The 25270-nt window shown below is 40.1% G+C and overlaps 1 protein-coding gene across 11 annotated transcripts in view; it reads right to left on the minus strand.

The window, feature by feature from the left end:
* Positions 1-1138: 1138 nt before the first annotated feature.
* The window catches only part of FRMD4B (FERM domain containing 4B), a 318608-nt gene continuing 294476 nt past the window's right edge, over positions 1139-25270 (minus strand). For 10 of the 11 annotated variants that reach the window (XM_019469743.2, XM_019469744.2, XM_019469748.2 and 7 more), the window contains 12 exons: positions 24576-24714; positions 23741-23882; positions 22730-22863; positions 22514-22633; positions 21147-21375; positions 18485-18541; positions 15622-15766; positions 12550-12669; positions 10558-11369; positions 7287-7419; positions 3913-4004; positions 1139-2857 (listed from right to left, as the gene is read on the minus strand). In XM_019469743.2, the coding sequence (XP_019325288.2) occupies positions 2796-2857; positions 3913-4004; positions 7287-7419; positions 10558-11369; positions 12550-12669; positions 15622-15766; positions 18485-18541; positions 21147-21375; positions 22514-22633; positions 22730-22863; positions 23741-23882; positions 24576-24714 (2185 nt within the window). In that variant the 3' untranslated portion in view covers positions 1139-2795. The remainder of the gene's footprint in view (positions 2858-3912; positions 4005-7286; positions 7420-10557; positions 11370-12549; positions 12670-15621; positions 15767-18484; positions 18542-21146; positions 21376-22513; positions 22634-22729; positions 22864-23740; positions 23883-24575; positions 24715-25270) is intronic. The other variant, XM_019469740.2, reaches the window with a different exon arrangement.

The raw sequence follows: 25270 nt of genomic DNA on the forward strand, positions 1-25270 counted from the left end.
TGAAGAATTTTCTGAAATATAGAAAAAAAATATAAACAGCAAGGAAGGTGAGGCAATTTAAAAAATCCACCTTGTAAAATATACATTTTTATGAGGTAGATCGAAATATATACTGATACAGAGAAGCCCAAGGTATGTTCAGTGAAGAAACAAGTTGTAAACTGTACTTGTAATATGATGCTGTATTAAAAAAATTACTATATACATAGAAGAAAACCTGAACTAATATAAATTAACCAGTCTGAAAAAAAAAAATCAGTTCTTACATCTGAAATGTTAGGCTCCCAGGGGCGATTATGTTCTCATGTTATATACTTGCTTTGTGTTTGAACTTCAAATTTTTATCATGACTATATGATACACCGTAATATGAAACAGATCGATGTGTGATGTTGAACAATTTGCCTCTGTCATGTTTTGGTCATTAATAAATATACCGAAAATGCAGTTGAGAGAGGTTTTCCTAAAAAGATAGCGGGTAAAAAAAATCATACAGCAAGCCCCCGGTGCTTCTATTTCTTTACCTTCTTTAAATATTTGGGGGCCAAGTTCCACGCGTTCTTTCCAGGCCCACTTGCAGTTCTGAGCATTCCATTTCTTGAACAGAAGAAGGCTATTTCCATTTAAGATACTTGCACGGAAGTATTAAGGTCTTCCTACATTTCATTTCCCATTCCCTTCTCCCCATTGTGCAGGACAAATACATGCCAGATGAAACATTTTCCTGAATTTAAAAGACCAGTTTGCGACTCTGCAAAACTAGGATGAAGGGCTTGTTACAAACAAACAACATTCACAAGATCGGGAAGCCTAAAAATTCACATCTGTCATCCTCAGCGAGGCAATAAACTACCATATTTCATCAGTTCTAAGACAACTTTATTGTGAGACACAGCATCATTTTATGTAGCGCTAAGAAAGAAAAAAACACTGCCAATTCCTTTAGAGCATGCCATCAGTCAAAAGATGCATCCTGATTTCAAGGATGTAAATGTGAAAAGATGGGCACCTTGGCGTCAGTAAAATATGGTAATACTACAACTAAAAATCTGCAATCTTGTCCAAGAGGATTACATGAAGTAGAACACTTCAAACTGCTTTGGATGAACCCTGAATATAATGGAAGAATACGTAAACATTTTCAGTAGCACACCTTCAGTTTATTGACCTATGTAAAAAAATAATAGGTCTTAAAAAGTCAGAACAGTAAAAGAATATGCAAAAGTATTTCTGTTTCTAGAAGGCTATACAAATATGCAAAAAGGAATAAGTTATTATTTTTCTGCATGTCTTCTGTTTTGCTCCAAATTCGTTCCCCAAACTTCATTTTTAATGATACAAATGACTAAGGACCAGTTTAACAAATCATCTTTATGTATATATTACATGCTTTGGAATATAGATAGAAAATGTTCCAAAAAAGTTGTTCAGAAACTTCTCTCTTCACAATAGGAACATGAAACCTGTATAAAAGGGGGGTAGGGAGCACCTTTTATGGAATATTGAAGCAGAGTGAAGATGACAAAAAAGATCAATCTAGAATATGGAAATTTTTTTTTTTTTAAAAATCCTACCATAAACCATAGCTAATTAGTTCTTCCAAGTGAAGTATGAGGTAGTTTTAGCCTCATAATTAAATCTGCAGCTTGGAGTTTTTTGTTTTTTGTTTTTGTTGTTTTTTGTTTTGTTTTGCTTTTGTTTTTTCCTTTTTAATGACTAATCTTGTTTTTGTCACTTGGTGACTTAGAACCCTCTGTGGGATCTGGACAATATGCTTACTTTCCTAATGTTCACCATTTTAAGGCACGCAATTCATCTAAAATGATGTGGCTTTTGTTTTGTTTTGGGTTCTTTGTGTATTACCTTAAAATAGTTTTTCAAACTCTTGATTATAAAAACTCTCCATGTCAGGTCTGCCATTTCAAATGACAATCAAATTGGAGAGTTACCAGCCTGAATAATAACCCATCAGGCCACTGGTGTAGAAAGAAAAAAGGAGCCCAATAATATTGGACCTTAGAAAATTCTCCAAGCAGAGTTTGTCAATTATTCAGTGGGCTGCTGTGTTTTCCCCAATCTGCTACCATAAAGTTATATTACAGGATGCTCCAGCAGTAAGTCTTTCCGGAACCCATTTTATGGTGCTTATGAAAACCATCACTCTTTATAATATCCTAAAAACATTTACACTCATTCAGAACTTCATGAAAATCCAGCTTCTCTTCAAGTAATTTTCCAATACTGTCTCAATTGTTGACGTCCATGTAGAAATGGCATGTCATTCTTCGCCGGCTCACAACTCCAAACTTTCTGATGGTAAGCAATGACTGAGGAGCTCCTCGTTGTTCTTCTTCTCATCATGCTGAACTGTGCTCTGAAATTTCCCAACCTTCCTTCCTATTGGAGACCCTGAACACACTTTTCACAGTTTTACGGTTTGCCTTCAACAACTTTTATTCCCTTAACAAGTGCTTGCTACTGATAAAGGCTGAGTCTGTCCTTGGCAATGGTTCCACCTTGCTGTTAGGTTAGTGCCCGGAGCTGGAAAGGCATGTGGTTCAGGGGCTTTTCCGTGGCCTTAGAGTGTGATTCACTTCCAGGGCAGCAAGAGTCCTCTCTTCAACCTTTGATGCCTTTAGCTTTCTAAAGCCAAATAGCTTTCTGGGAAGACGAACACATTTTGCAAGGCACACTAGTGTGAGAACGCGGTGCTTGGTCAAGAGGTCCAAGTACAGTTCAGACTAATGTTCCAGGCTTTGAATCTTCGTGCCAAAAGAGCCTCTGCTCTCTACTCTTCAGGCTTTCTTCCAACCGGTTTCCATCTGTACTGTCCAGTTGACTGATCTCTGTGTACTGTCTATTAAAGGAAACCAGAAAAGTTGTTACTTGTGGTCATTTTGATTCCCAGAGTACAAAGATTACTTAAAGAATTAGTAGAAAGCACCGTCAAGAAAATATCCAACACTTGGAAATAGGCAAAGCATGACTGTGTGCTGTCTCATTGTCCTACTGGAGCATTGTTGAAAAGGCCCATGCAAGGTGTACTTAATTCTCAAGGGAGATATTCCTTTGTCTCACTTTCATTTACCATTGATAAGGACCCAGATTGTGGTAAGTTACATGTTAATTTTTAGGGTTTTTGTCTGGGAGAAATACAAATAACTTCTGTCTAGTATAAAAAGATTATGGTTAAAATTTTATCGCCCTGTGAGCCATTAACTGTTTTGTTTTTTTTTAAATCTAATTTCATAATCTTATTCCAGCATTTTATCTTTCAGTGTATTGAATTCAGTCTTTTGAATTGTCTCAGAAACAACTTTACCATTCTGTTAGTTCTCTCATTAATGGGTTAAGTAAATCTTTGACACACGCCCATTTTCTCTTTGTGGGAGAGTCATATTTTTAACTTTTTAAAAAGTATTCCTGACAGCCACATTTTAAGTATTCTTCAAATTAAGAGACTATACTAGATCCTTTCCTCAGGGACAAAGGAATATATTTAGAGGCAGGGGCACCTAGGGACACATTTTACACCCGTAGGGTGTATTGGTCAAGAGTAAATTGGAAACAGCATCACATATAAAAATCACAGGCATGTTTGGAGGGTAGATCCAAATGAAGGCATCCTATTATACAAACCATTCCAATCAGCAAAACTTCATTCCTACAGTAGTAGTTTAGAATAGGTTAGATAGTTAGTAGGTTTCTTTTTATTTTAAATTTCTTTAGTAAAAAGGATTAAAAAGTCATTGGAAGAAGAGCTTTGGAAAGAAATGCTCCGTGAAAGCAGGTATTTAGTGTTTTCATCTAATATAAACACAAAGTCAGATTTCCACAGCTTCACACATCGGTCAGTGAGCAAAACACCTGCTAAGCAAGAAGCAACACACAGATCTGAGGGGCTGTACTTACTACTGCTGGCTACACTTAGCAAAAGAGAATTTAAAACTGATCTCATTTCTGGAGACACAACCATTCTCCGGGACAGAAGCCCTCGGTTTTGCCTAGTTTAGGTAGAGTTAGATAAGGAAGAGAATGGGCAATGGAAAACCGGAAGTGAAAGAAAAACAGTTATTTGAAAACACAGTTTGTAGCATAGAGACAAGAATTGGACTGTATTATATACTAGGTAGGATAAGAGACTTCAACATTTGTGATGCTGGAAAGTTTATGCCACTGCCAATTATACCAAATCAGACCTGGAAACAAACTCTTATTGGTAAAAATTTATAGCTTTCTGTAATATCAAGAGCCAGACACTCTGGGAGAAAGGATCTCTAAATAATACATACTTCATTTATTTAAAAAAAATACTCAAATCTTTAACTTAAGGGCAGATCTAAAGTTTTTTATTTTTATCTTTATCTTGAAACCAAATTTCCCTCTTATTTAAAAAAATTATGTTTCCATCAAAAACACAATTTTACAGCAAATTCCTAAAATTTGGTGGATGGCTGTTATTATACTTGCTTTGGTAACAGGTCTAGTTAAATTGATCATTCTGGGGTGTAATAAAAAAATCCTTAGGGCACCTGGGTGGCTCAGTGGGTTAAGCATCTGACTTTGGCTCAGGTCATGATCTCACGGTTCATGAGTTGAAGCCATGCATCAAGCTCTCCTGTCAGCATGGAGCCTACTTCAGATCCTCTGTCTCCCTCACTCTCTGACCCTCCCCTGCTTGCGCAGAGCATGCGCTCACTCTCTCTCCCTCTCTCTCAAAAGTAAGAAAGAAAAACATTAAAAAAAATCCTCAATAGGCAAACAGATGGAAATAAGCACACCTGTAACTCTGTTGCTGGGTGGGTAAACTGGCAAATCTTTCTGGAAAGCAAGGGCTTCAAAAAATACATTTTTCAAGTTAACCCATTAATTCTACTTATTGGAATGTATCCTATGGCAATAATCTGGGATTGAGACAAATATTTTGTAGAAAGATGTTAACAGCAGCATTACAATGAATCATAATGAAAAAAAAAATCTAAAAATTCAAAATACAGGAAATAAAGTATGGCATATTTATGAGGGGAATATCATGTTGCTCCCATGAAACAAGGCTTAAAGAGTTTTAAAAAATATGAGCACATGTGTATGTTGTGATATTAAGTAAAAAACTGGGATTCATAGACAATGAAAGATGTACAATCGTACATAAGTTTATCATTACAACCACGTTAAAAACGGATACAGAAAAATGGGGGAATGTGTCAAGATGCTAACAGAGACTACCTCTAGATGGTGGAATTATAAGTAAATTATTTCCTACTTATTTATCCCTTTATCATTTTCCTAAGTTTCCACAGTGAGCTCATATAATGTGCATGTGCGCGCACACAATAGGGATCTTTAAATAGTTTCTCATTTCCTGTACGTTGCCGCCCCTCTGACGTCAGACTCCCGTGTCAAGCCATCTTGGGCTGGCTGAAATAGAAAGGCACATTTGGCAAAAACACATTTTCTCTAAAAATGTTTAGTACCTTCCCGAGTCCAGTGAAAGTGGTGTCAAGGATTTTAGAACTGTCTTACGTGCTGACTGTTTTCTGCTGTGTCTAACTCAGTCAACAAAAAAGGAAAGTAAAAGTATACAAATAGGAAAACAATTTGCAAATGAACTATACAAAACGATGAGAACTGAATCGAAAACCTTCAGCTCCAATTTTGGGCCAAAGCCATTTTAGTTCTTGCTCCTAACTCATTTGCATTATTTACAAAACCCCAAGATATATGAAGTCCTCTGAGGTATATTTTCACTAACATTCTATTTTGAGCACACCCTTTGTTGAGTTGAGACAATTGGCCTAACAGTTCCAGCCAAGAAAAACTCTCATTGAGCATGGAGAAGAAAAAAAAGGCTTTGGGGGTTGAATAGCTCTAATTCGCTTATAACACTGAGTAATTTATTAAATTATGATTTCACTCATTTGTGGAATTTAAGAAACAAAACAGATGAACATAGGGGGAAGGGGGAAAAAAAGAGAGAGAGGGAAGCAAACCATAAGAGACTCTTAACTATAGAGAACAAACTGAGGGTTACTGGAGGAAAGGTGGGTAGGGGATGGACTAGAGAGGTGATGGATATTAAGGAGGGTGTTTGTTGTGATGAGCACTGGGTGTTGTAGGGAAGTGATGAATCACTAAATTGGACACCTGAAGCCAATTTTACCATATATATTAACTAACTAGAATTTAAATAAAAATTGAAATTAAAAAAAAGGAAAGCAAGAAACTAAACTCTTAAAATCAACAGGATAGACACTCTTATAAGTTATTATCTGTGTAAGTCTTCCTATGCCTGAAGCAATTTGGCCTCAAGCAAATTTAAATAAAAACAAACAGAAAATGCTCATTTCTTGGCACCATGGGTTTGAATTATATTCTGTGAAAAGTGACAGGGAGATGTGACCTCTTCAAACTTAACTCATCCTGCATATACAAAGAAGTGAAAAACGTGTAATGCAGAGTTTGCAATCTTTTTTAAAACTGCATTTTAACAAATTGTTCTTGTACATTTCCTCCAAATGTTTACAAAGAATCATGATTATAAATAGAACAGCTGGCTGTGTCTGTAGCTTCTTAATGAACACAGGGTCAGACACAAAAAGGCAGCAAATGTTTGAAATCAAGCCTACCAACTGTCTGTGAGGAATTTTGGTGTGAGCAACCTTTTCTGGGGTAGAGATATCTTTCCTACAAGGTTTCAGAAGAGTCTTAAATGGATATTATCTATACTATGGTTTTAAGCACTTCGATTTAAAAAAAAACCTTCAGACACAGATTTTAGTGTATACATGTCTAGGAATAGAGTCAAATTTGAATGATCTAGATTAGGAGTGAACAAACCTTTTCTTTAAAAGCCTGATACACAAAAACAACCAGAGATATGGGGCTCCTGGGTGGCTTAGTTGGTTCTGCATTTGACTTCGGCTCACATCATGATCTCACAGTTCATGAGTTTGAGCCCTGCACTGGGCTCTGTGCTGATGGCTCAGAGCTTGGAGCCTGTTTCAGATTCTGTGTCTCCCTCTCTCTTTGCCCCTCCCCTGCTCATGCTGTCTCTTTCTCTTCCAAAAATAATCATTAAAAAAAAAAAAAAACAGACATAGACAATATGTACATGAATGAACATGGCCATTTTCTAATAAAACTTAATTTACAAAAACAGGTGGCAGCTGGTTTGGGCCTATAGGCTATGGTCTTATGATCCTTGAGCATTCATAAAATAACATAGAATTCCTGAATTCTTTTGACCAGGGATAGGCTAGTAGAATTTCGAAGCATTGCTTTCTCACCTGCCTGGAGAGGGCAAAGGATTATAGATGTTGCCATAGCAGCTGGTGTAGGAAGAATGTGCCGGGGTCTCGTATTCAGATAGCCCTACAGCTATCTGGGTCCTCCAGTTCCCAGAAGCATTTGTAGAAGATACTGGAAATAAAAATGAAAAGAGACAAAATTAGTGAGAATATTCAAAATGAAGATTATTTAGGCCATTTAGACGTACATTATAATTATCTGTGTGTAGAGATTAAGAGACAATGGTTACAATCAACAGAGTTCTTTTCTATTCAAGTATAGTCACTTACTGGCCATGTGACCTTGGACAAATAGTTTATTCTCATTAAGCCTTAGTTTCTTCACCTGTAAAGTGGGGATGATAATACAAATACATCCTGTATAGGGATGGTATCATGATTAAATAAGGTCATATATGAGAATATTTAACACTTTGCCTGGTACAGAGTAAGCACCCCAAAATGGTAACTATTGATATCATTATGAACGAGAATAAAGTTAATTGAAAGGCATGCTATAAAAAATAACCTAAAAGGCAGATAGAAAAAAAATTCTCATATATGAAGAGAGTCTTTCCACTTGGGCTATGGTGGCTAGATATATATAAGGCTTTATTTATAAAGATAAGGCAACGAGTTTGAGTTTCTTGGAGGCCTTTGGTGGAAAAGCACTCCATAAATTGACCTGTGGATAAGACTGTTCCTCGGCCCAAGGCAACATCAGCCACTAGCAGAATCAATGCATACTTTTTGCCTAAAAAAAAAAAAAAAAAAAAAAAAAAAAAGTGTGTGTGTGTGTGTGTGTGTGTGTGTGTGTGTGGGAAGGGGTGGGGAGGGTAATTAGAATAGGAGGCATTACAGGAAGAAGAGAATTAGCTCTACTGAGGGACTGAACTGGAGCAAGATAAGGGCACAATGCAGGAACAAAGCCTAGTGAATGTGTCGCACTGGTGTTGTTCCCCCTCTAAAACCAGTCCTGCCTCATGCTGAGGATGCACAAGGTGCCCACAATGGCAGGCTGGTGGTCCAAGACCCATACTGCTCATGGATCCTTCCGGCTCCCCTCCATTTCTGTTCCTGGCAGCCACCCTCCGCCTCTTCTTTCTCACACCCACAAAACCCCTGTGACCAGTGTAGGACAGATGCATTTCAAAACTCATCTGTGGCCCTGGATGCCATGAGATTTTGACTCAAAGATGTAATTCTCTCACTTTGAGCTTCCACGAATGTTTCATAACTCTGAGTCAGGGGTTGGCGGGCTTGGTGGTGAAGGTATCAGAGCTGTGGTAGAATTCCCATTCCAGCACTTACCAGCTTTGGGGCTCAGGCAGGGTCATTTGAACTCGCTAAGCTAGAACTGCCTCCATGGCAAGATTAGGATACTCATAATAAACAACAACAGCACTCACTGTACAGAAGTGTTGCATACATTAAATGGGATAGTGCACATAAAACACTGGGCATGCTGTGTGGCCCAGGGTTAAGTTGCCAACAGACGATGGCTGCCATTTCTACTAAAACTGAGTCATCAAGAGAGTCTTCAGCTGGCTGGAAGGAATTACAAAACCCCTAATTTGGCAAATAATAGGAAACTCTCCATGATGCATGTGTGCATGTCTGTTGTAATACATTTTTGTAGCTATTAAATGTAGACAGGAATGAAGAAAATTCCAAAAGGGAATTCTAGGAGGTCTAATTTTATCCCTCTGATTCCTTACTACAGTGTAATGCTTTTTGGTCTGTGGGGCCAAATCCTGCTGCTACCAGGTAACCTCCTACTGGGTCTGAATCAGGAAACATTAACTCCGTTCTTACCTTTGCCTGAGACACTGAGCCAAGCACTAGTAACGCTCTGGTTTGGGAGGTGCACCTGCTTCTCTCTGGCCTATTTAAATAGGCATTACCCCAGCCCTGTGCCCCAGTGGGCTTCTATATGCATCTCAGCCCTCCTTGTTTGGTTCTTTCTTTCTAACACTGTCCCTGGGTTTGGTTTCTGAAAGAACCTCATGCAACGCCCTGAACTGTAGGGTGAAGAAAGGCACTGTATAGACGTGAGCCATAAATAACAAGGAATACATGACAGGACACTTTTTGTATGTTAGATATGGTAATAAGTGGGAAAGCCCTAACGGAAGTCCAAAGTCCTACGCAAACAGAAGAGACATTAAACCCAAATAGAAATCTCCATGGAAATGCCTCTGGTCAACAAGCTTATGAAACTTTTAAAGACACAGTTTTCACAGATTTATTACTCAATGAGTTGGGAATCCCTGTGCTGTCTTACTAAGGGGTCATGCTTGAAAGCAGGGGCAAGAATGCATGACCTCAGGTTTTCACATAGTCCAGGGCTGTAGAGCTTTAAAAGTGTTTTCTTTGTATATGTTCCTCTGGCTGCTAACTAGACTGGGTGCTCAAGGCTGGAAACCGTGTCAACGTTGTCTCCTCAGCATCTGCGATATGCCTGCTTGTTTGCTGAATAAACGAAACCATAGGCAGATACTCCTCTTTCTCCCCACTTCTCTACTGAGGGCAGCTCGAACAGCTGGGGGGCATGGGGGTAAGCAGGAAGTTCTTCACGGGTTTTAGTGGATGGAGGGGCCAAAGTCAATGCCTGAAGGGAATATCTCTAATCAAAATTATCTTGGAGAATCCCTTAAAGCAGCCATAAAGTAAAGTCTAAAGGATTACTGAATTGAGTCAAGGCATACAAAGTACTTAGAACAGTGCCAGGAACAGTGTTTACTAAATGCTGGCTCCCCTCATAATTATTAAGAGCCTCACGTAGCTACCTGAACATTCAAACCAAACTGCCTTTAGATGATCAAGTTCCTGCTGGTGAACAGGGAAGGGTGTATAATAATCCTAATGTTTTCTGCTTACCCGAAGGGTTTACTCTGCTTTTGAATATATCAAATATCCGTGACCAGAACACTTTTATGAGATGTGGCTATCAAGGTAAGACCTAGAAAAGATACAATATTTGAAAGCCCCAACACCGAGAGGCATAGAGTAAGTGCTCAATAAATATCTGCTGCATTTGAATCTACAACTTGCTCCATCAGACTCCTGTGGGCTGTGTTCTTTGGAAAGCTAGAGAGACGAACTGTTTTTAAGTTGGCAATTCTTACTGTGGTGCCACAGAATGGCTACCCAGCTCATGACCTTGGGTACTGGTCCCATGATCCCTGAGGGGAGTGGTTTAGGGGGCGGGTGGGTGGCAGGCATGAGGGAAATTCAATCTGGGTATCAAGCGCCTCCGCCATATTCTTACCTGAAGAGTAGGAAGATGTTCGACTGCTGGGAGAGCAGGGTACTTGCAGCCCAGCAAACCCCAGGCATCTCTGCGATCCCCTGTCCGAGTCAAAGCTAGTCTGGGGGCTGTGCCCCTGATCCTTCTGTCCAGAGGCCCGCTGGTACCAGCCACGCAGGTGCTCGGCAACTAAGGCCTTGTGGATGTTTTTGGTGATGTGCTCTGACTTAGCTGCAGCCTTCCTGGGCAGCCGGAGAGTTGCATATGGGTTATGGGGTACCCGGTCGACCTCGTCTTCATGAAAGGACCTGCTATAGTCCCTTTGGCGCTCGTATCCATAGTGGACCGAGGACCGGTAGGAAGGATTGACACTGTACTGTCCCTCAGTGTCATTCTCATAGACATAGCCGCCGCTGTAATAAAGGTCACACTCTGCATATGGTGTGTACCCGGCAATATAGTAACTAGAAGAAGGTTGTTCCTGACTCTTTGTGTAGACACCATTTCTCAAACTATCCTTTTGTGCTAGGTTGGGCATGCTTCCTGAATTTGAAGTCGAAACATTCTGTTTCTTAGACCTTCTCCGGCCCCTGGCACGAGTGTCCAGAGTCTGAGTAGTGTAATAGGGGCCAGCAACAGGCGTCACGCAGTAATACTCTGTGCTTGATTGGCTGGTGTAGGAAGACCCGTCATCCAGGATTTCTGTACTACTGCTTCTTTGGGATTTGGAGAGGGAGAAAAATGGCTTATCGTTGTCCATCTCAGACAGCAGGTGGGACTGAGACTCAAGGCTTCCACTCCGCTGGCGGCAGTGCTGGGAAGAAGATTCGGGTCTGCAAGAGGAGAAAGGCAAACTTGTAACAGAGAATCAAGGAAAGGAGGATGGAAATTAAAAACACAAAGACATGGTTGAAGGATTTAATCACCCCTTGAATTACTATAAAACTTTTAAGGTTTCCACGGGCGCCTGGGTGACTCAGTCAGCTGAGTGTCCAACTCTTGATTTCAGCTCAGGTCATGATCTCACAGTTGTGAGACCGAGCCCTGTGTCAGGGTCTGCCCTGGGGGTGGAACCTGCTTAAGATTCTCTCTCTCCTTCTCCCTCTCCCTCTGCCCCCCTTCTCAAAACAAACAAACGAAAACTTTTAAGGTTTCCAAAGCAGACTGCACAAGAGAATCCATTTGTTCACACAATCCATTGGTTCCCATGCAAGTTCACTGTCATGGTCCAAATGCGAAAAGAACCAGGTTCTATAAATTGTGCAATCCACAGGGATTGATAAATTGATGGGGAAGATAAATTGTAGGGAAGATAAATTGATGATGTGCAACTTGTATCAAAGCCTAAAAAAAAAAAACAAAAAACAAAACCCAATGGGTCTTGGGAGGTTCCTCTCTTCCAACAGGATAGCAGGAGACAGACTAAGGTGAAGGCAGCACGGCATGAAGGAGAGTCTGGGCTGAGTCATGGCTCTGCCATTTCCCAGCTGTGCCAGCTTGGGTAAGACATTTAACCTCTCTCAACCTTGCTTCCGCCTCTGGAAAATGAGGGGGTTAAATGGTATCTGATATTTACAATTAAAATATAATACCTACAAAAATATAATATCTATTCGAACAAAGGATATTTTCAAGTACATTTCCTTTGTACTTGAAAGTACACGCAGTAGGGACTGGTGGCTCAGCGAGTTAAGCATCCAACTTCGGCTAAGGTCACGATCTCACGGTTCATGAGTTCGAGTCCGGTGTCGGGCTCTCTGCTGTCAGCACAGAGCCTGCCTTGGATCCTCTGTCTCCCTCTCTCTCTGCCCCTCGTCCGCTTGTTCTCTCTCTCTTTCTCCATCTCAAAATATATAAATAAACTTAAAAGAAAAAGTACATTGAAAATGTAGACCCGTAAAATAGTCCTGCTGCCTCAAGTCCCTTAAAATGATTAAAAAACACAAGAAAGTAAAGCAAAACTTTGAAGCAAAAATCAGCAGAGTCCAAGTAACTGGAAGGAAGCGCTCTTACTCCAAGTGGCTGCTGCTGTAGGCGTTGCGGGTGAGAACCGGTGTGGTGGGCATGCTGCGTCCTCCCTGGGGCCGCCTCTCCAGGGTTCTGTAAGGGCTGCTGTGTGTCGACAGCATTTCCCTGTGATGGTAAAGAGAAGAATTGCGGAAATGATGAGCCTCCCCACATCTCTGGCAAACATCATAAGGTGCTTTGAAACTTACTGGAAGCTGAAGGAAGGGAGCATAGGAGGAAACTGGGAAGGGTGTCTTAGTAGCCTGTTATGTCCTAGGTGAGTTTGAGGGGAAACATGAGTGACCTGAGTCATAAATAGGAAGGAAAATAATTTTAAAAACTTTTTAAAAGAGTATACTGAATAAAAGAGACTGGAAGCAACTAGAGGGATGCCTGGGTGGCTCAGTCAGTTAAGTATCAGACTCTTGATTTCGGCTCATAGTCATGGGATCAAGTCCTGCGTCCGGCTCTGTGCTGAGCACAGAGTCTGCTTAAGATTCCCTCTCTCTCCCTCCCTCTGCCCCTCCCCGGCTCATGCTCTCTCCTCTCTCTCTCAAAACAAACAAACAAACCAACCAACCAACCAACCAACCAACCAACCAACCAGAGCAGGGGCAGCAAAGCCTTTTTCTGTAAAGAGTGTAATAGTCAATTTTTTTGGCTTTGCCAGCCAGATGGCTCTGTCTTGACTGCTTTACTCTGTCCCTGAAGTACAAAAGCAGTGTAGACAAGATGTAAGTGAATGGGAGTGGCTGTGTACTGGTAAAGCTTGGCTGTGGATACTAAAAGTCAAATTTCATATAATCTTCACATTTGATTTCCCCTCCAACTATTTAAAAGTACAAAAACCATTCTTAGCGCACAGGCCACACAAACCAGGTGGCAGGATGAATTTGGCCAGTGGGTTGTTGTTTTTAGGCCCGTGGATGAAAAGGCAACATACTTAAATCACTTTGTCCACTTCCCAACATGGTGAGAGCACAACTTGAAGTCAGTTTTTTAATTAAACACGACTTTGAATACATTTTTACTAGTACCAAAGCACAAGTTCATTGCAGAAAATTTTGAAAATACAGATTAAAAACAAGAAAAATTTAAATGTCTATAATCTTGAACCTCAGATATAGCCAGTCAACACTGAATATTTTCAGATATTTTTACTAAGCATATTTACTTACAAGCATTTACAGTTTTTAACAATAAAAAAATAAGATCTTACTGTATATTCTCTTTCAAAACCCACATTTAAAAAGAACTCTATCTATGGGGCACCTGAGTGGCTCAGTCGGTTAAGCGTCCGACTTCAGCTCAGGTCATGATCTTGCAGTTCACGAGTTTGAGCCCCGCATCAGGCTCTGTGCTGACAGCTCAGAGCCTGGAGCCTGCTTTGGATTCTGTGCCTCCCCCCTCTCTCTCTCTCTGCACCTCCCTGCTGGCGCTCTGTCTCTCTCTCAAAAATAATAAACATTAAAAAAAAAAGAAACCAAAACACCTCTATGTAATGTTCTTTGTTGGTTAATATTCATCTACAATGTTATTTTAATGACAGTTTAGCCTTCCACTGTAAGGACTTGTAACATATTTAAACAATCTACTAGTTAAACATTTGGGTTATTTTCAGTTTGTCGCTAATGTAAACAGTGCCGTGATGAGCATCCTGTAGTTAACTAATTCAACAGGAAAAATTCCTCTAAGTCAAATTGCTGGATCAAAGAGCAAACCTATCTTAAGCTATTAAGGAAGTAGGTATAATAATTTTTAAGATAAGATTTCTGGTTATAATTTTTTTCCTTTTGCTGCAATAGCTTTGTTTTCCCTAATATAATAAATACACTTGTCCAGTGCTATCCAATGACGGAAATGTGTTGTATCTGTGCTGTCCAATATTCTACCATTAGCCCACATGTGCCTATTAGCACTTGACATATGGCTAGCATGACTGAGGAAGTGAATTTTTAATTTTATTTACTTTTAATTCAACTGGCCAGCACAGCTCTAAACACTTGGATTTCTATTATTTAAGGCAACAGTTCTAAATGCTAACAACTGGGGCTGAGAGGTGATAAAAGCTGTCACTGGTCTTTGAGAAATGAGAAATACAACAAAGTGCTAGCTTTATTTTCATAGGGAAGAATTATTTAATCTAAACAATCTTCCTATATTTTAAGACAAACTTCTACCTTTGCTGAGATGCAGTGTCATGTGCTAGCTAAAAATCACATCACAGGCTTTGGAGTGACGCTGCTGAGGTTCAAATGTTGACTCCCACATTTACTAGTTGATGAACCCAACAGGTCATTCAAGCTTTCTGGTCCCTGGTGTGCTTCTCTGTAAAAGGTAATGATATTAAAACACTTTGAACAGTGTCCAACGTACCGTAAGTGTCCAAAATGTTAACTTCATCATCTTATTTTTATGACAATGGCTGTATTTTTTATTTAATGTCATTTGTTCCCCCATGAAATCATAGTATTGTTCATTTGAACATTCTGATTAGCCAGAGTAAACATTTGGTAATCCTATCTTGGGCCCTATTTATTTTTTCTTTTTTTAATAGTATTGATCCACGCAGTCAAATTCTGAGAATCACTGGCCTGTCATCTTTTTACGGGCTGGTGTTACTGCCTGATAATATTTACCTGAGACATTTGAGAAAAAAGTCATATCATCTATTTTACAGATTAAAATGAGTTGAAGTCTCATTTCTATTTGAAAGATTAGAAGTCATTTCTGTCACTTGCACTGATGGAGTGATATTTAATGACGGTTTCCTGAGACCATGGGTTATGAAACTAAACTTTGGACATTATATCCAAACCCACACTATAAATAAGGTCCCCTAGAACCCAACATAAATCAAACAGACTTTAAAATATAGGAAACTGCCAAATGCTTTGAAAAGATCTCTTAGAAACACTTGCACTTGCTGTCGACAACAAATGACGGGGTTAGTTTCTAGGCTTTGGTTTTAAAAGAGAATCCCTTTTGAAAGGACAAATAGGGTAATGTCAAAAAGGCTGAACGATTTTGAAGGTAAGATCTCATGGCTGTGAGGATACTGATGATGTGACTTCTCACCTGGACTGCCTGGTATCCACAAACTGTTCATTGACAGACGACTTTCTGAAATGGATTCGCTCGATACCGAGAGACTTGGGGGGAAGAATTCTTGGAGAATGAGGTACTGAACTTGGTCGCTGCCCAGCAAGAGTGAAGGCATCAGCTATAGTAAGTAAATTAACGAATGGATAAATAAGTAGGTAAATAGATAATAAAACCTTGCCAGCACTCAAAAAACAAAAACAAAAACAAAAAACCAAAAAACAAATCAGAAGACCTGGTGAACATACAGTTTTTCCACAGATGGTTTTGGAAGTATATTACTTTCAGGAAATTTATTTTTATACTTTATACACTAGAAAAAAGAAATTACTGAATACTGCTGACCCTTGAACAACACAGGTCTGAACTGCATGAGTCCACATAAGCACAAATTTTTTTTCTTAAATATAGTACAGCACTGGGGCGCCTGGGTGGCTCAGTCGGTTAAGCAGCCGACTTCGGCTCGGGTCACGATCTCGCGGTCCGTGAGTTCGAGCCCCGCATCAGGCTCTGTGCTGACAGCTCAGAGCCTGGAGCCTGTTTCAGATTCTGTGTCTCCCTCTCTCTGACCCTCCCCCGTTCATGCTCTGTCTCTCTCTGTCTCAAAAATAAATAAACATTAAAAAAAATTAAAAAAAAATATAGTACAGCACTGCAAATGTACTTTCTCTTCCTTAGGATTCTCTTCATAACATTTTCCTTTCTCTAGCTTACGTAACTGTAAGAATACAGTATTTAATACATGTAACAGATATGTGTTAATTGACTGTTTAAGTTAATGGTAAGGCTTCTGCCAACAGTAGGCTGTTAGTAGTTAAGTTTGAGGGGGAGTCAAAAGTTATACTTAGATTTTCAACTATGGGGGATGTGGCCACCCCAACCCCCACATTGTTCAAGGGTCAACTGTACTCGTGTGGGGCCTGATCCAACTTTTGCCAATTCAGTAGGTGCCACTCTGAGCAAAGAAACTACTCAGGTGGAATGGGTGATACTAGAGCTTTTCGAGAGTTATATTAAAGAGCTCCTGGGGCTCAGTCAGTTAAGTGTCCAACTTCGGCTCAGGTCACAATCTCACAGTTCCTGAGATTGAGCCCCGCACCGGGCTCTGTGCTGACAGCTCAGACCCTGGAGACTGCTTCGGATTCTGTGTCTCCGTCTCTCTGCCCCTCCCCCACTTGTGCTCTGTCTCTATCAAAAATAAATAATCGTTAAAAAAAAAAAAAAGACACTCCTTCCACCACAAACAACGAAAAACGCTAGTATGTAAAAGGCCAAAGGGAAGCTATCCTATGAAGCTGGAGTGGATCACTTTGTTCACCTTTCAAGTTCTTCGGCCTCTTTGGCTGACCAGAGAGGCTCATCCTGTCATTGAAAGTAATATAACTGATCGATGCTGAGTCATGAGAGCCTTGTTATGCACCCCCACTGACGTGTGCGTTTTCAAAGAGGAATGGCAAGCATGACCCAATTTCAGCTCAAGGAAAGAATTTGGGAATGCTGGAGTTTCATGCACTGTAACACTTGGGGTGGGGTGGGGCGGGGCTGGGGGAGATAACTGCTTTGGGTAGCAGTTTCCCAAAATTCTTTAAATCATGTCATTCAGGTAGCCACTCCTCTGCTTAAGCACAAAGGATTACAAAGAAATACTCTATCACTTGATACGAAATCCATTCCATCAGGAAATGTGTGGAACACAGGCCATCACAACACTAATGGCCTTCCTCTATGAAACCAACACAATGACATGTAATCCAATTTCCAAAATGTGTATGTCTTCCTAAGGAAAATAAAATCAACTCCTAGCTATCCAGAATACAGTGATAATCAAAGTTTACACTATATTTCTTGGTTTGAGATTAGACTCCAAATATATAAGATGTCACCATTGGGAAAAGGTGAGTGAAAGACTGTATTATTTACGCAAATCCCTGTGAACCTGTAATCACTTCAAGATAAAATGTTTAAAAAAATCCTATAGAGGGCCGCCTGGGTGGCTCAGTCGGTTAAGCGGCCGACTTCGGCTCCGGTCATGATCTCGCGGCCTGTGAGTTTGAGCCCCGCGTCGGGCTCTGTGCTGACAGCTCAGAGCCTGGAGCCTGTTTCAGATTCTGTGTCTCCCTCTCTCTGACCCTCCCCCGTTCATGCTCTGTCTCTCTGTCTCAAAAATAAATAAACGTTAAAAAAAAAAAAAAAAAAAATCCTATAGAGCGGAGGCTGGCTGGCCCAGTAGGTAGCGCATGCAACTCTCGACCTCAGGATCGTAAGTTCAAGCCCCACATTGGGCATGGCGCTTAGTTAAAAGTAAAATAAAATAAAAAGTAAAGTAAAATAAAAATAAAATAAAAGTAAAATAAAATGGGTGGCTCAGTTGGTTAAGCGTCTGACTTCGGCTCAGGTCATGATCTCATGGTTCGTGGGTTTGAGCCCCGCATCGGGCTCTGTGCTGACAGCTCAGAGCCTGGAGCCTGCTTCGGACTCTCCCCTTGCTCGTACTGTCTCTCTGTCTCTCTGTCTCTCTGTCTCTCTCAAAAATAAATAAACATTAAAAAAATTAAAATAAAATAAAAATCCTATTAAAAAAATCCTACAGAGCCTCACAAACACTTACTGAGAAACTATCACGCGAGTAATAGTCATGCAATTTGTATGGTACTGTATTTTATTTAATGCTGAATTAACCTGGATAGAAGTTAATCATCGTCTCTGTTCCCCAACCATTCTGCATAAGTTAGTTGATTCTACTTTTCCCAAAAGAATAACATGTAGGCTTTACCAAATTAAAGCAATTGACTTAGTAGTTCAAAATATATAACATATTAAATCAAAATAACATACTTACAATCATCATAGGTGGTAGTGTCAGACAAGGAGCTGCTCTCTGATGGGATTATGTCTTCTGTGAATAAAAATAAGTGCCTTTAGAATAACTGGGCCTTTATATATATACCTACAGTGAGTTTAATAAAGCAATTCTCAACAGAGTGCATCTTATTTTTATTTAGTAAGCGTAACTAATTACAGTGCATTGAGGATAATTAACAATCATAAAAATGGAATAATTTCCTGCCAAAAATATAAACATCTTAGATGTCATACAAATATGACTATGTGTCATATACAAATAGTCCATACAAATATGGACAGATATGGACTATTTCTTAAGACGGCACCGACTTCAAGGGAGTTTTCGTATGCAGCAAGTTTCCAATCTAGCTTCTACACGAGACGAAAACTGTACCCTATACATTGAGGGCTTGTAACCAACGAACTGGAAACAAAAATCATGCCATTCGTGTCATAAATACTACATGTTATGTAACATACACTTGAACCTTCATGTGAAAATCCATTAGTGTAAATTATTTTTTGAATCCTCCCTGAAGAAAAGGGACTTTTCTTAATAGGTGAACACTTTGTGGAGCATGACCTTCTCGGTTAGACCCGGGTGTCTATGTGGCACTACGGTCATTTTGGACTGGACAATTCTTCACTGACGGGAGCTGTCCTTCGCAATGAAGGATCTTCAGCCTCCACCACTCTCTCTCAGCAGCACCTCCACACTCGGTTGTGTCAATCAAAAATGCCTGCAGACATTGCCAAGGGTTCCCCGGGGTGCAAAATTGCTGCTGGTTGAAAACAATGGATTAGACAGACCTGGGTTTAATTCTTGGTTTTGTCACTTACTGGCTGTGAGACCTTGGGCAAATGACTTAATCTCTCTGAGCATCCTTTGGGTCAACTGGAACAGGAATATGACTAGTATGTGGTCCGCAGTGCCGAGGTGAGCAGTAAGTGAAGTAACGGATGTACAGCCCTTAGCCTGGCTCCTTGCACAGGGTAAATGCTCAATAAATGTTAGCTACACTTCGTGCTTTTATTACCTAGACACAGCATTCTGGTGGCGGGAAATGCCCATTATGCTCCTGAGTGTTACCGCTGCCCATCAAATGTTAAAAAATGTGGTTAGAAATAAAAATCTTCTCAGATGTGTTGATCTGCCTTGGCAAAACATTCCATACACAGGCATGTACTGGCATGAGTACTGGCGTGATTACAGGCAAATACAGCACCTTCGTATTCACTTTTATGCCATTATGAAGGAAATCTCTCCCATCTGATCTCAAATGATGTTAATCTCCATCAGAGCTAGGCGGACTATCTCTTAATTGGACACACAGTAGTAGAGCTTGAAGGCAAGGTGCCAGTACAGTCAGCTGTCAGGCACATTAAAAAAAAAAAAATCTACCCAATAATCTGCTGTCCAAATGTCACTCATTATAAAGGAGATCACTTGAATCTTGCACAGTTTGGAGATGAATGGGCCACAACAAATGGTTATGAAAGTTAAGCACACTGCTAATCACCTATCTCTGTAGGTCCAGAATGTAACCACCTCCAAGGCCAACTGGACTTCTCATTCAGAGTCAAAGCCATCCTAAATTCTCCAGCTGTAGCTGACTAACATTTGTGCGTTGATGTCTGTGCATTCACAAAAGCCATATCTCTGCTTCATAAATCATACGGCCCTAAACCTAAATATATTCTATAAGCCTAGTTACCATATTTCATCAAATCTAAGATATATAACTATTGATGTCTCCGTTAAAAAAGAAAAAGTATTGCCAATTACAATGGTAATACACCATCTAGTATAAAAATTATTCAAATTTCACAGATGTTTAAATGTGGAAAAAATAGTCTTGGGATCAAAGAAATATAAGCATATTTCAACCAGTGATCAAGGCTGAAAACCATGCTGATAAAGTAAGGCCAACTGGACTTGGAATCTACCTAAATGAGATTTTCAGTGTACTTTTTCCCTGAATATGAAAGTCTTAGGTATATAATGTTGAGAATTTTGAAGATACAGAAATTTACTTAAAAAAATTAAGTTATTTGAAATTCCACAGCTACTAGTATTTTGAAATATTTCCCAACCAGTTCTTGTAAGTGCATATTTATATAATGTCAGGATCATATTGTGGTTACAATTTTATACCCCGCTTTCTGCACTTCATGGTATATCACATTTGTCCCTATCTTTAAATAGCCTCCACACATGGCAGGAACTGTAAAAGCTCTATTCACAAATGTTACATAGGTATTAAGAAAATGTATGGTCCCTGCATTAAAAACCTTTCAGAAACTACTGGGTAGGCCCAGCTTTCTTACTACTCCGTGATGTTGAGTGTATTTCTTGCAATGACATCAGGCCAGTTAAAGGTGAATCTGTTATATCATGAACGAACATGGCCATGAATGCTGTTTCATCCTGAAAATTTAAGCAACGCAATAGTGTAGTGTTACAACAGTGAGAAGGTCACCGCAAACCAAGTTCACATACTTGTAACACTGAATTCCCAAACCATTTTTACCCTAAGAAACTTACTTTTAATCGTGTTCTTTCTTTTATCTCTTACCAAATGAACTAATTTGGAAATGCTAGATACCATCAAGGATATATCGACTATGTGACTCAAGGAACCTCACTTCTTACGAACCTGGTAAAATCACTGTTGCTTTCTGGCTGGGTTTCTTTCCACATCTGATCCGGTATTCATTTATCGCGTTTTCAATGTCCTGAAGCTTTTTCACAGCATCCGTGTAATCCTGCTTTCGTTTTTTCTTCACGGTTTTACAAAGGTCTGGCTCGTTGGCAAGTTTCTTCGCAGCTTCAACCAGCTTTTGCTGTATTAGGAAATTGCTCTCCAGTTCTTGTAGAGCAGGGTCCTGCATTTATACAATGATACCGTTTCTTGTACATTTTCAAATCAGGTGCTCTGAGAATAAAACCTTCCTAAGTTTACTGCCTATGTAACTTCAAACACTTTCCTGGAAGACAAACCTTCCTCATCTATTTACCTCAACTTATCACTAATCCGACTTTTTTTCTTTTAAAGAAGGGAATGCCCCTGAAATCAGTTAGTTGGTTGGGTGATGATATTTTTCAAGGAGAGATTCTTCACCCAAGATTCACAGACGTAGACAGTTATGTTAACACACATAGCTTTAGAGACAGATCCATTTGAGTTTGATTTCTCTTTCTAATGGTTCCTGGTTGCATGACCCTGGAAACACTGCTGAAATTTTTTAATGTTACAGGTTTTTCTCATTTTGTATCTCCATTTCTTTCTTTCTTTCCTTTTTATTTTTTCTATGTATCTCCATTTCAAATGCAGATAACATCTACCTTATAAAAATACGGCAAAGGTTACATGAGAATAATATATGTGCATTACTTAGCTCAGGACTGGGTATACTCTATAAGTTGCAAAGCTCACTCTATTCATGATGGAAACTGCTATCATTTCTAAAGCCAAGATGGCTAAATTTGGGCAAGAAGCAGGAGTAGGGTCCTACTGTCCGATGACTCAGATGAGAGAAAACACTGTATACTGGAACTTTATTATACCCGAATGCTGCACACGTATTATCTCATTGAAACTCCTTGCATCCCTCAGTGGGAAGAACAAAGATTACTCCCACTTTATGGATGAAGAAACTGAGGTCTGGGAAATGAGACTTCAGAAAGGGCAAACTTATTTGTCAAAGGTTTCTCTGTTTTGCTCAGAAGAGTCTAACGCTAGAGTTCTTAATTCTCATAACAACGTTCCTCAGTTTACCCACAGTTGGGGTTTGTTTCAAGCTCCCTGTGTGCGGAGGAGTAAAAAAGCGAAAAACAACTCAAAGGTATGGAGACGGTGCACAAAAGAAAGAATCGTGTGGTCTACCGTGTCACGTTCAAGTGGCGAGCGGGAGATAAAAATGTACAGCGGTGACTCAAGCACCAAAGGGACAGGTCAACCACATTCAGCTGACAGCTCTTCTGTCCTGTGGCGAGTAGAAATGCTCGTGCTGATGCTCATACCTCCTCGCTGGGCAGCAGGTTGTCATCCAGTTTGAACGCGGCGCCCACACGCCTTCTGACCTGAGGCGGTTTCTCACCGACGTTTAGCGGATATTCCTTTGGCATTTTGCCCGTGAGCTCCTGTAAAACAGGACCGAATCGAGAGGGGGATAACTGACACAGGCCGGGGTTGCAAACACAAAGTGAAGCGTCCCCCAGACGAGAGAAGACACTCACAGCCTCCCGCAAACAGATCTTCTTAAGCTCCTCGACTTTCTTCAGGAGTTTTTCTTGCAAGAGCTTCTCCTTCTTCCTGAGCTCGAGGATTTTCTCCCTCTTCTGCTCCTCACTAACTTCTGAGTCTTGAGAACCTGGAGGGATTGGGAGGGAGGGCAGGGAAGGTTTATCCGAGGCATGTTTCCTTCCTTTTTAAAGGACAAAGGATTTCTAAGTGAAACCTGCTATTAAATCATAATTTATTTCTTTTCTCCTTGTTTCTGAACATAATAAAAGGAAACTGGAGAACATTTTCTCAGGCTTCTGGGCATCCAACAGAGCCTGGTATTATATATACCTTCTGTATTTTGGCTCAGTCATTTTAGAAGCGATGATAAAATACTTAATGTTTCAGACACACCCAAGGAAGAATTTCAGTTTTCTGAGCAGGAGAGAAGGTAAGATGTTCCTGGAGATAATTGTTTAGAATGTCCTTTTAGAAAGCAAGCAAGCAAGGCAAAGGAATGTTGTGTGCTTCAGATTAAGAGCTGACAATAGGATTTAGATGGGAAAATTCATTTGAGTTAAGTTACATATACTTGGTGATAAGAGATTCCAGAATTTCTACAGAGGAAGGGCTTCCAGCAGCAATCACACTGGGGGGGTGGGGCTAGGGCTGGGGTCAAGTTTGAAGCTTGTAGTCACGTTTGGCTATATATTAAGTAGAGAATTAGCTGAGTGTCTGAACAGAAACTAATTATTGGCAGAAGAAGCTGATAGAATGTATGGGGAGAAAATGTCCTTTCAAGTTACCCTGAGCACTCAGTATCGTTGTATCTAGTGTTATTTATACAAGCTTTTTATAATTTAACTTTCCTTATACTTAAAAAAAATTGGTTTATGCTGCAATGCTGCAGGTTTTGCTATGCTTATTTATTCCCCAAATAATGGGTCTAAAATGCATTTAAAAGTGGCTGCTGACCCCTACAAAATAGCGAAATAAAGATTGTTCATACTTTCCCAAAACATTACCTGAAGATATTAAGCTGCCATTACTCGCCATGATGAACTGACTTTTTGCCTCCAGTGTCACCATTTTGGAGACCCTTGGTGTTCCTGTCTCTGTCAAATCCATCGCGATATCATCCAAACTCCTGGCTGAAGGAATTTTTGCCTAAGAGGTATACAACGTTGAAACAGAATTCACTCAACTGAACCTATTTCAAACTGATACAATGATTAAGTTGCTATGGGATAAGTATGTCACGAAGGACAACTCAGAATTTTTATATGCTAACGTGACACTTCAGAAGAAAAACATAGGAGACTTAAGCTTACAGCTCAAATGTTCAAATAATTACGCATGAATCCCTCTCACAGTATAGTTCAACCATTAACCTGAACACGTCACCTGTGGACACGTGCCCACATGCCAAAAAGTTGGCGAGTCTTAGAACTTTTAAATCAGGTATATGTTGCCCGTCTTTTAATTTTTTTTTTTTTTTTTTTTGATAGACAGAGAGAGACAGAGTACAAGCAGGGGAGGGACAGAGAGAGAAGGAGACACAGAATCCAAAGCAGGCTCCAGGCTCCTAGCTGTCAGCACAGAGCCCGACGCGGGGCTCGAACTCACAAGTTGCGAGATCATGACCTGAGCTGAGGTCGGATGCTTAACCGACTGAGCCACCCAGCGCCCCGCCCATCTTTTAAATGTAAGAAAAATTAAAACAGGTGGTCAAAAAGTTTATTAAAACTCAAAGACCAAAAACCCACGTGCTCGCATCTTTTCTGAGAAAGCTTATCTTCCGAACAGAAAGCAAACGAGGGAGGGAAGTCGGCTCCCATAAGAAGCACTCTTGTTACTTACTTTGCTTTGCTTCCGGTCCAAATAAAACTGATGCTGACTAATTGCCATTACCCAGATGGACTTGATGAGAGAAGGGTTTGCATACCACGTTTGCACAAAGAGGCCACTTTGCCCAAAGGTTCTTCTTGACACAGAAATCCTGAAAGATGAAGGAAAGCATTCGAATTATTCACCTCTGGCCCAGCACAACACAAAATGTAACCAGTGAGTCATGTTATCACGAAGCATCTACCTAATTGTTTTTCTGCTGCTCTACTGATGCCAACAAGGGCCACGCTTCTGATTTTCTCCTTTTATGACAAAACCAGTTGCACCTGGATAGTCTCTTTTTTTTTAGAAAACTAGCATGTTCAAAAATGCGTACACGCATACTCAAAAGCAGATAAGAACTAGGCAAATTAGAGGCTGTACCAGAAATGTTTGGTTAAAAACCACAGGATGTGTGGCCATCAGAAGAGTCTGGGAATAAATGTGGTAATACTTCAAAGACAAAACCGCCAAGAGGGGAGGGTCAGCGCCTTCCTTAAGGTAAAAGAACAGCTCAGATCTAGGTTGACTTGTCCAGCTATGACATTATCAGAGGATGAACATGATAATGTTGTCTGAAGATATGCAAGTCTGAAACTGGTCCAGCTTAGGGCTTATGCACCAGATAAAAAGAGGAGAAAGGGTGAGAGGAGGAGAGAGTGAAAGGA

This window comes from Panthera pardus, unplaced genomic scaffold (genome assembly GCF_024362965.1).
Source record: "Panthera pardus isolate Hobbes unplaced genomic scaffold, ASM2436296v1 HiC_scaffold_8, whole genome shotgun sequence".
NCBI lineage: Eukaryota > Metazoa > Chordata > Mammalia > Carnivora > Felidae > Panthera > Panthera pardus.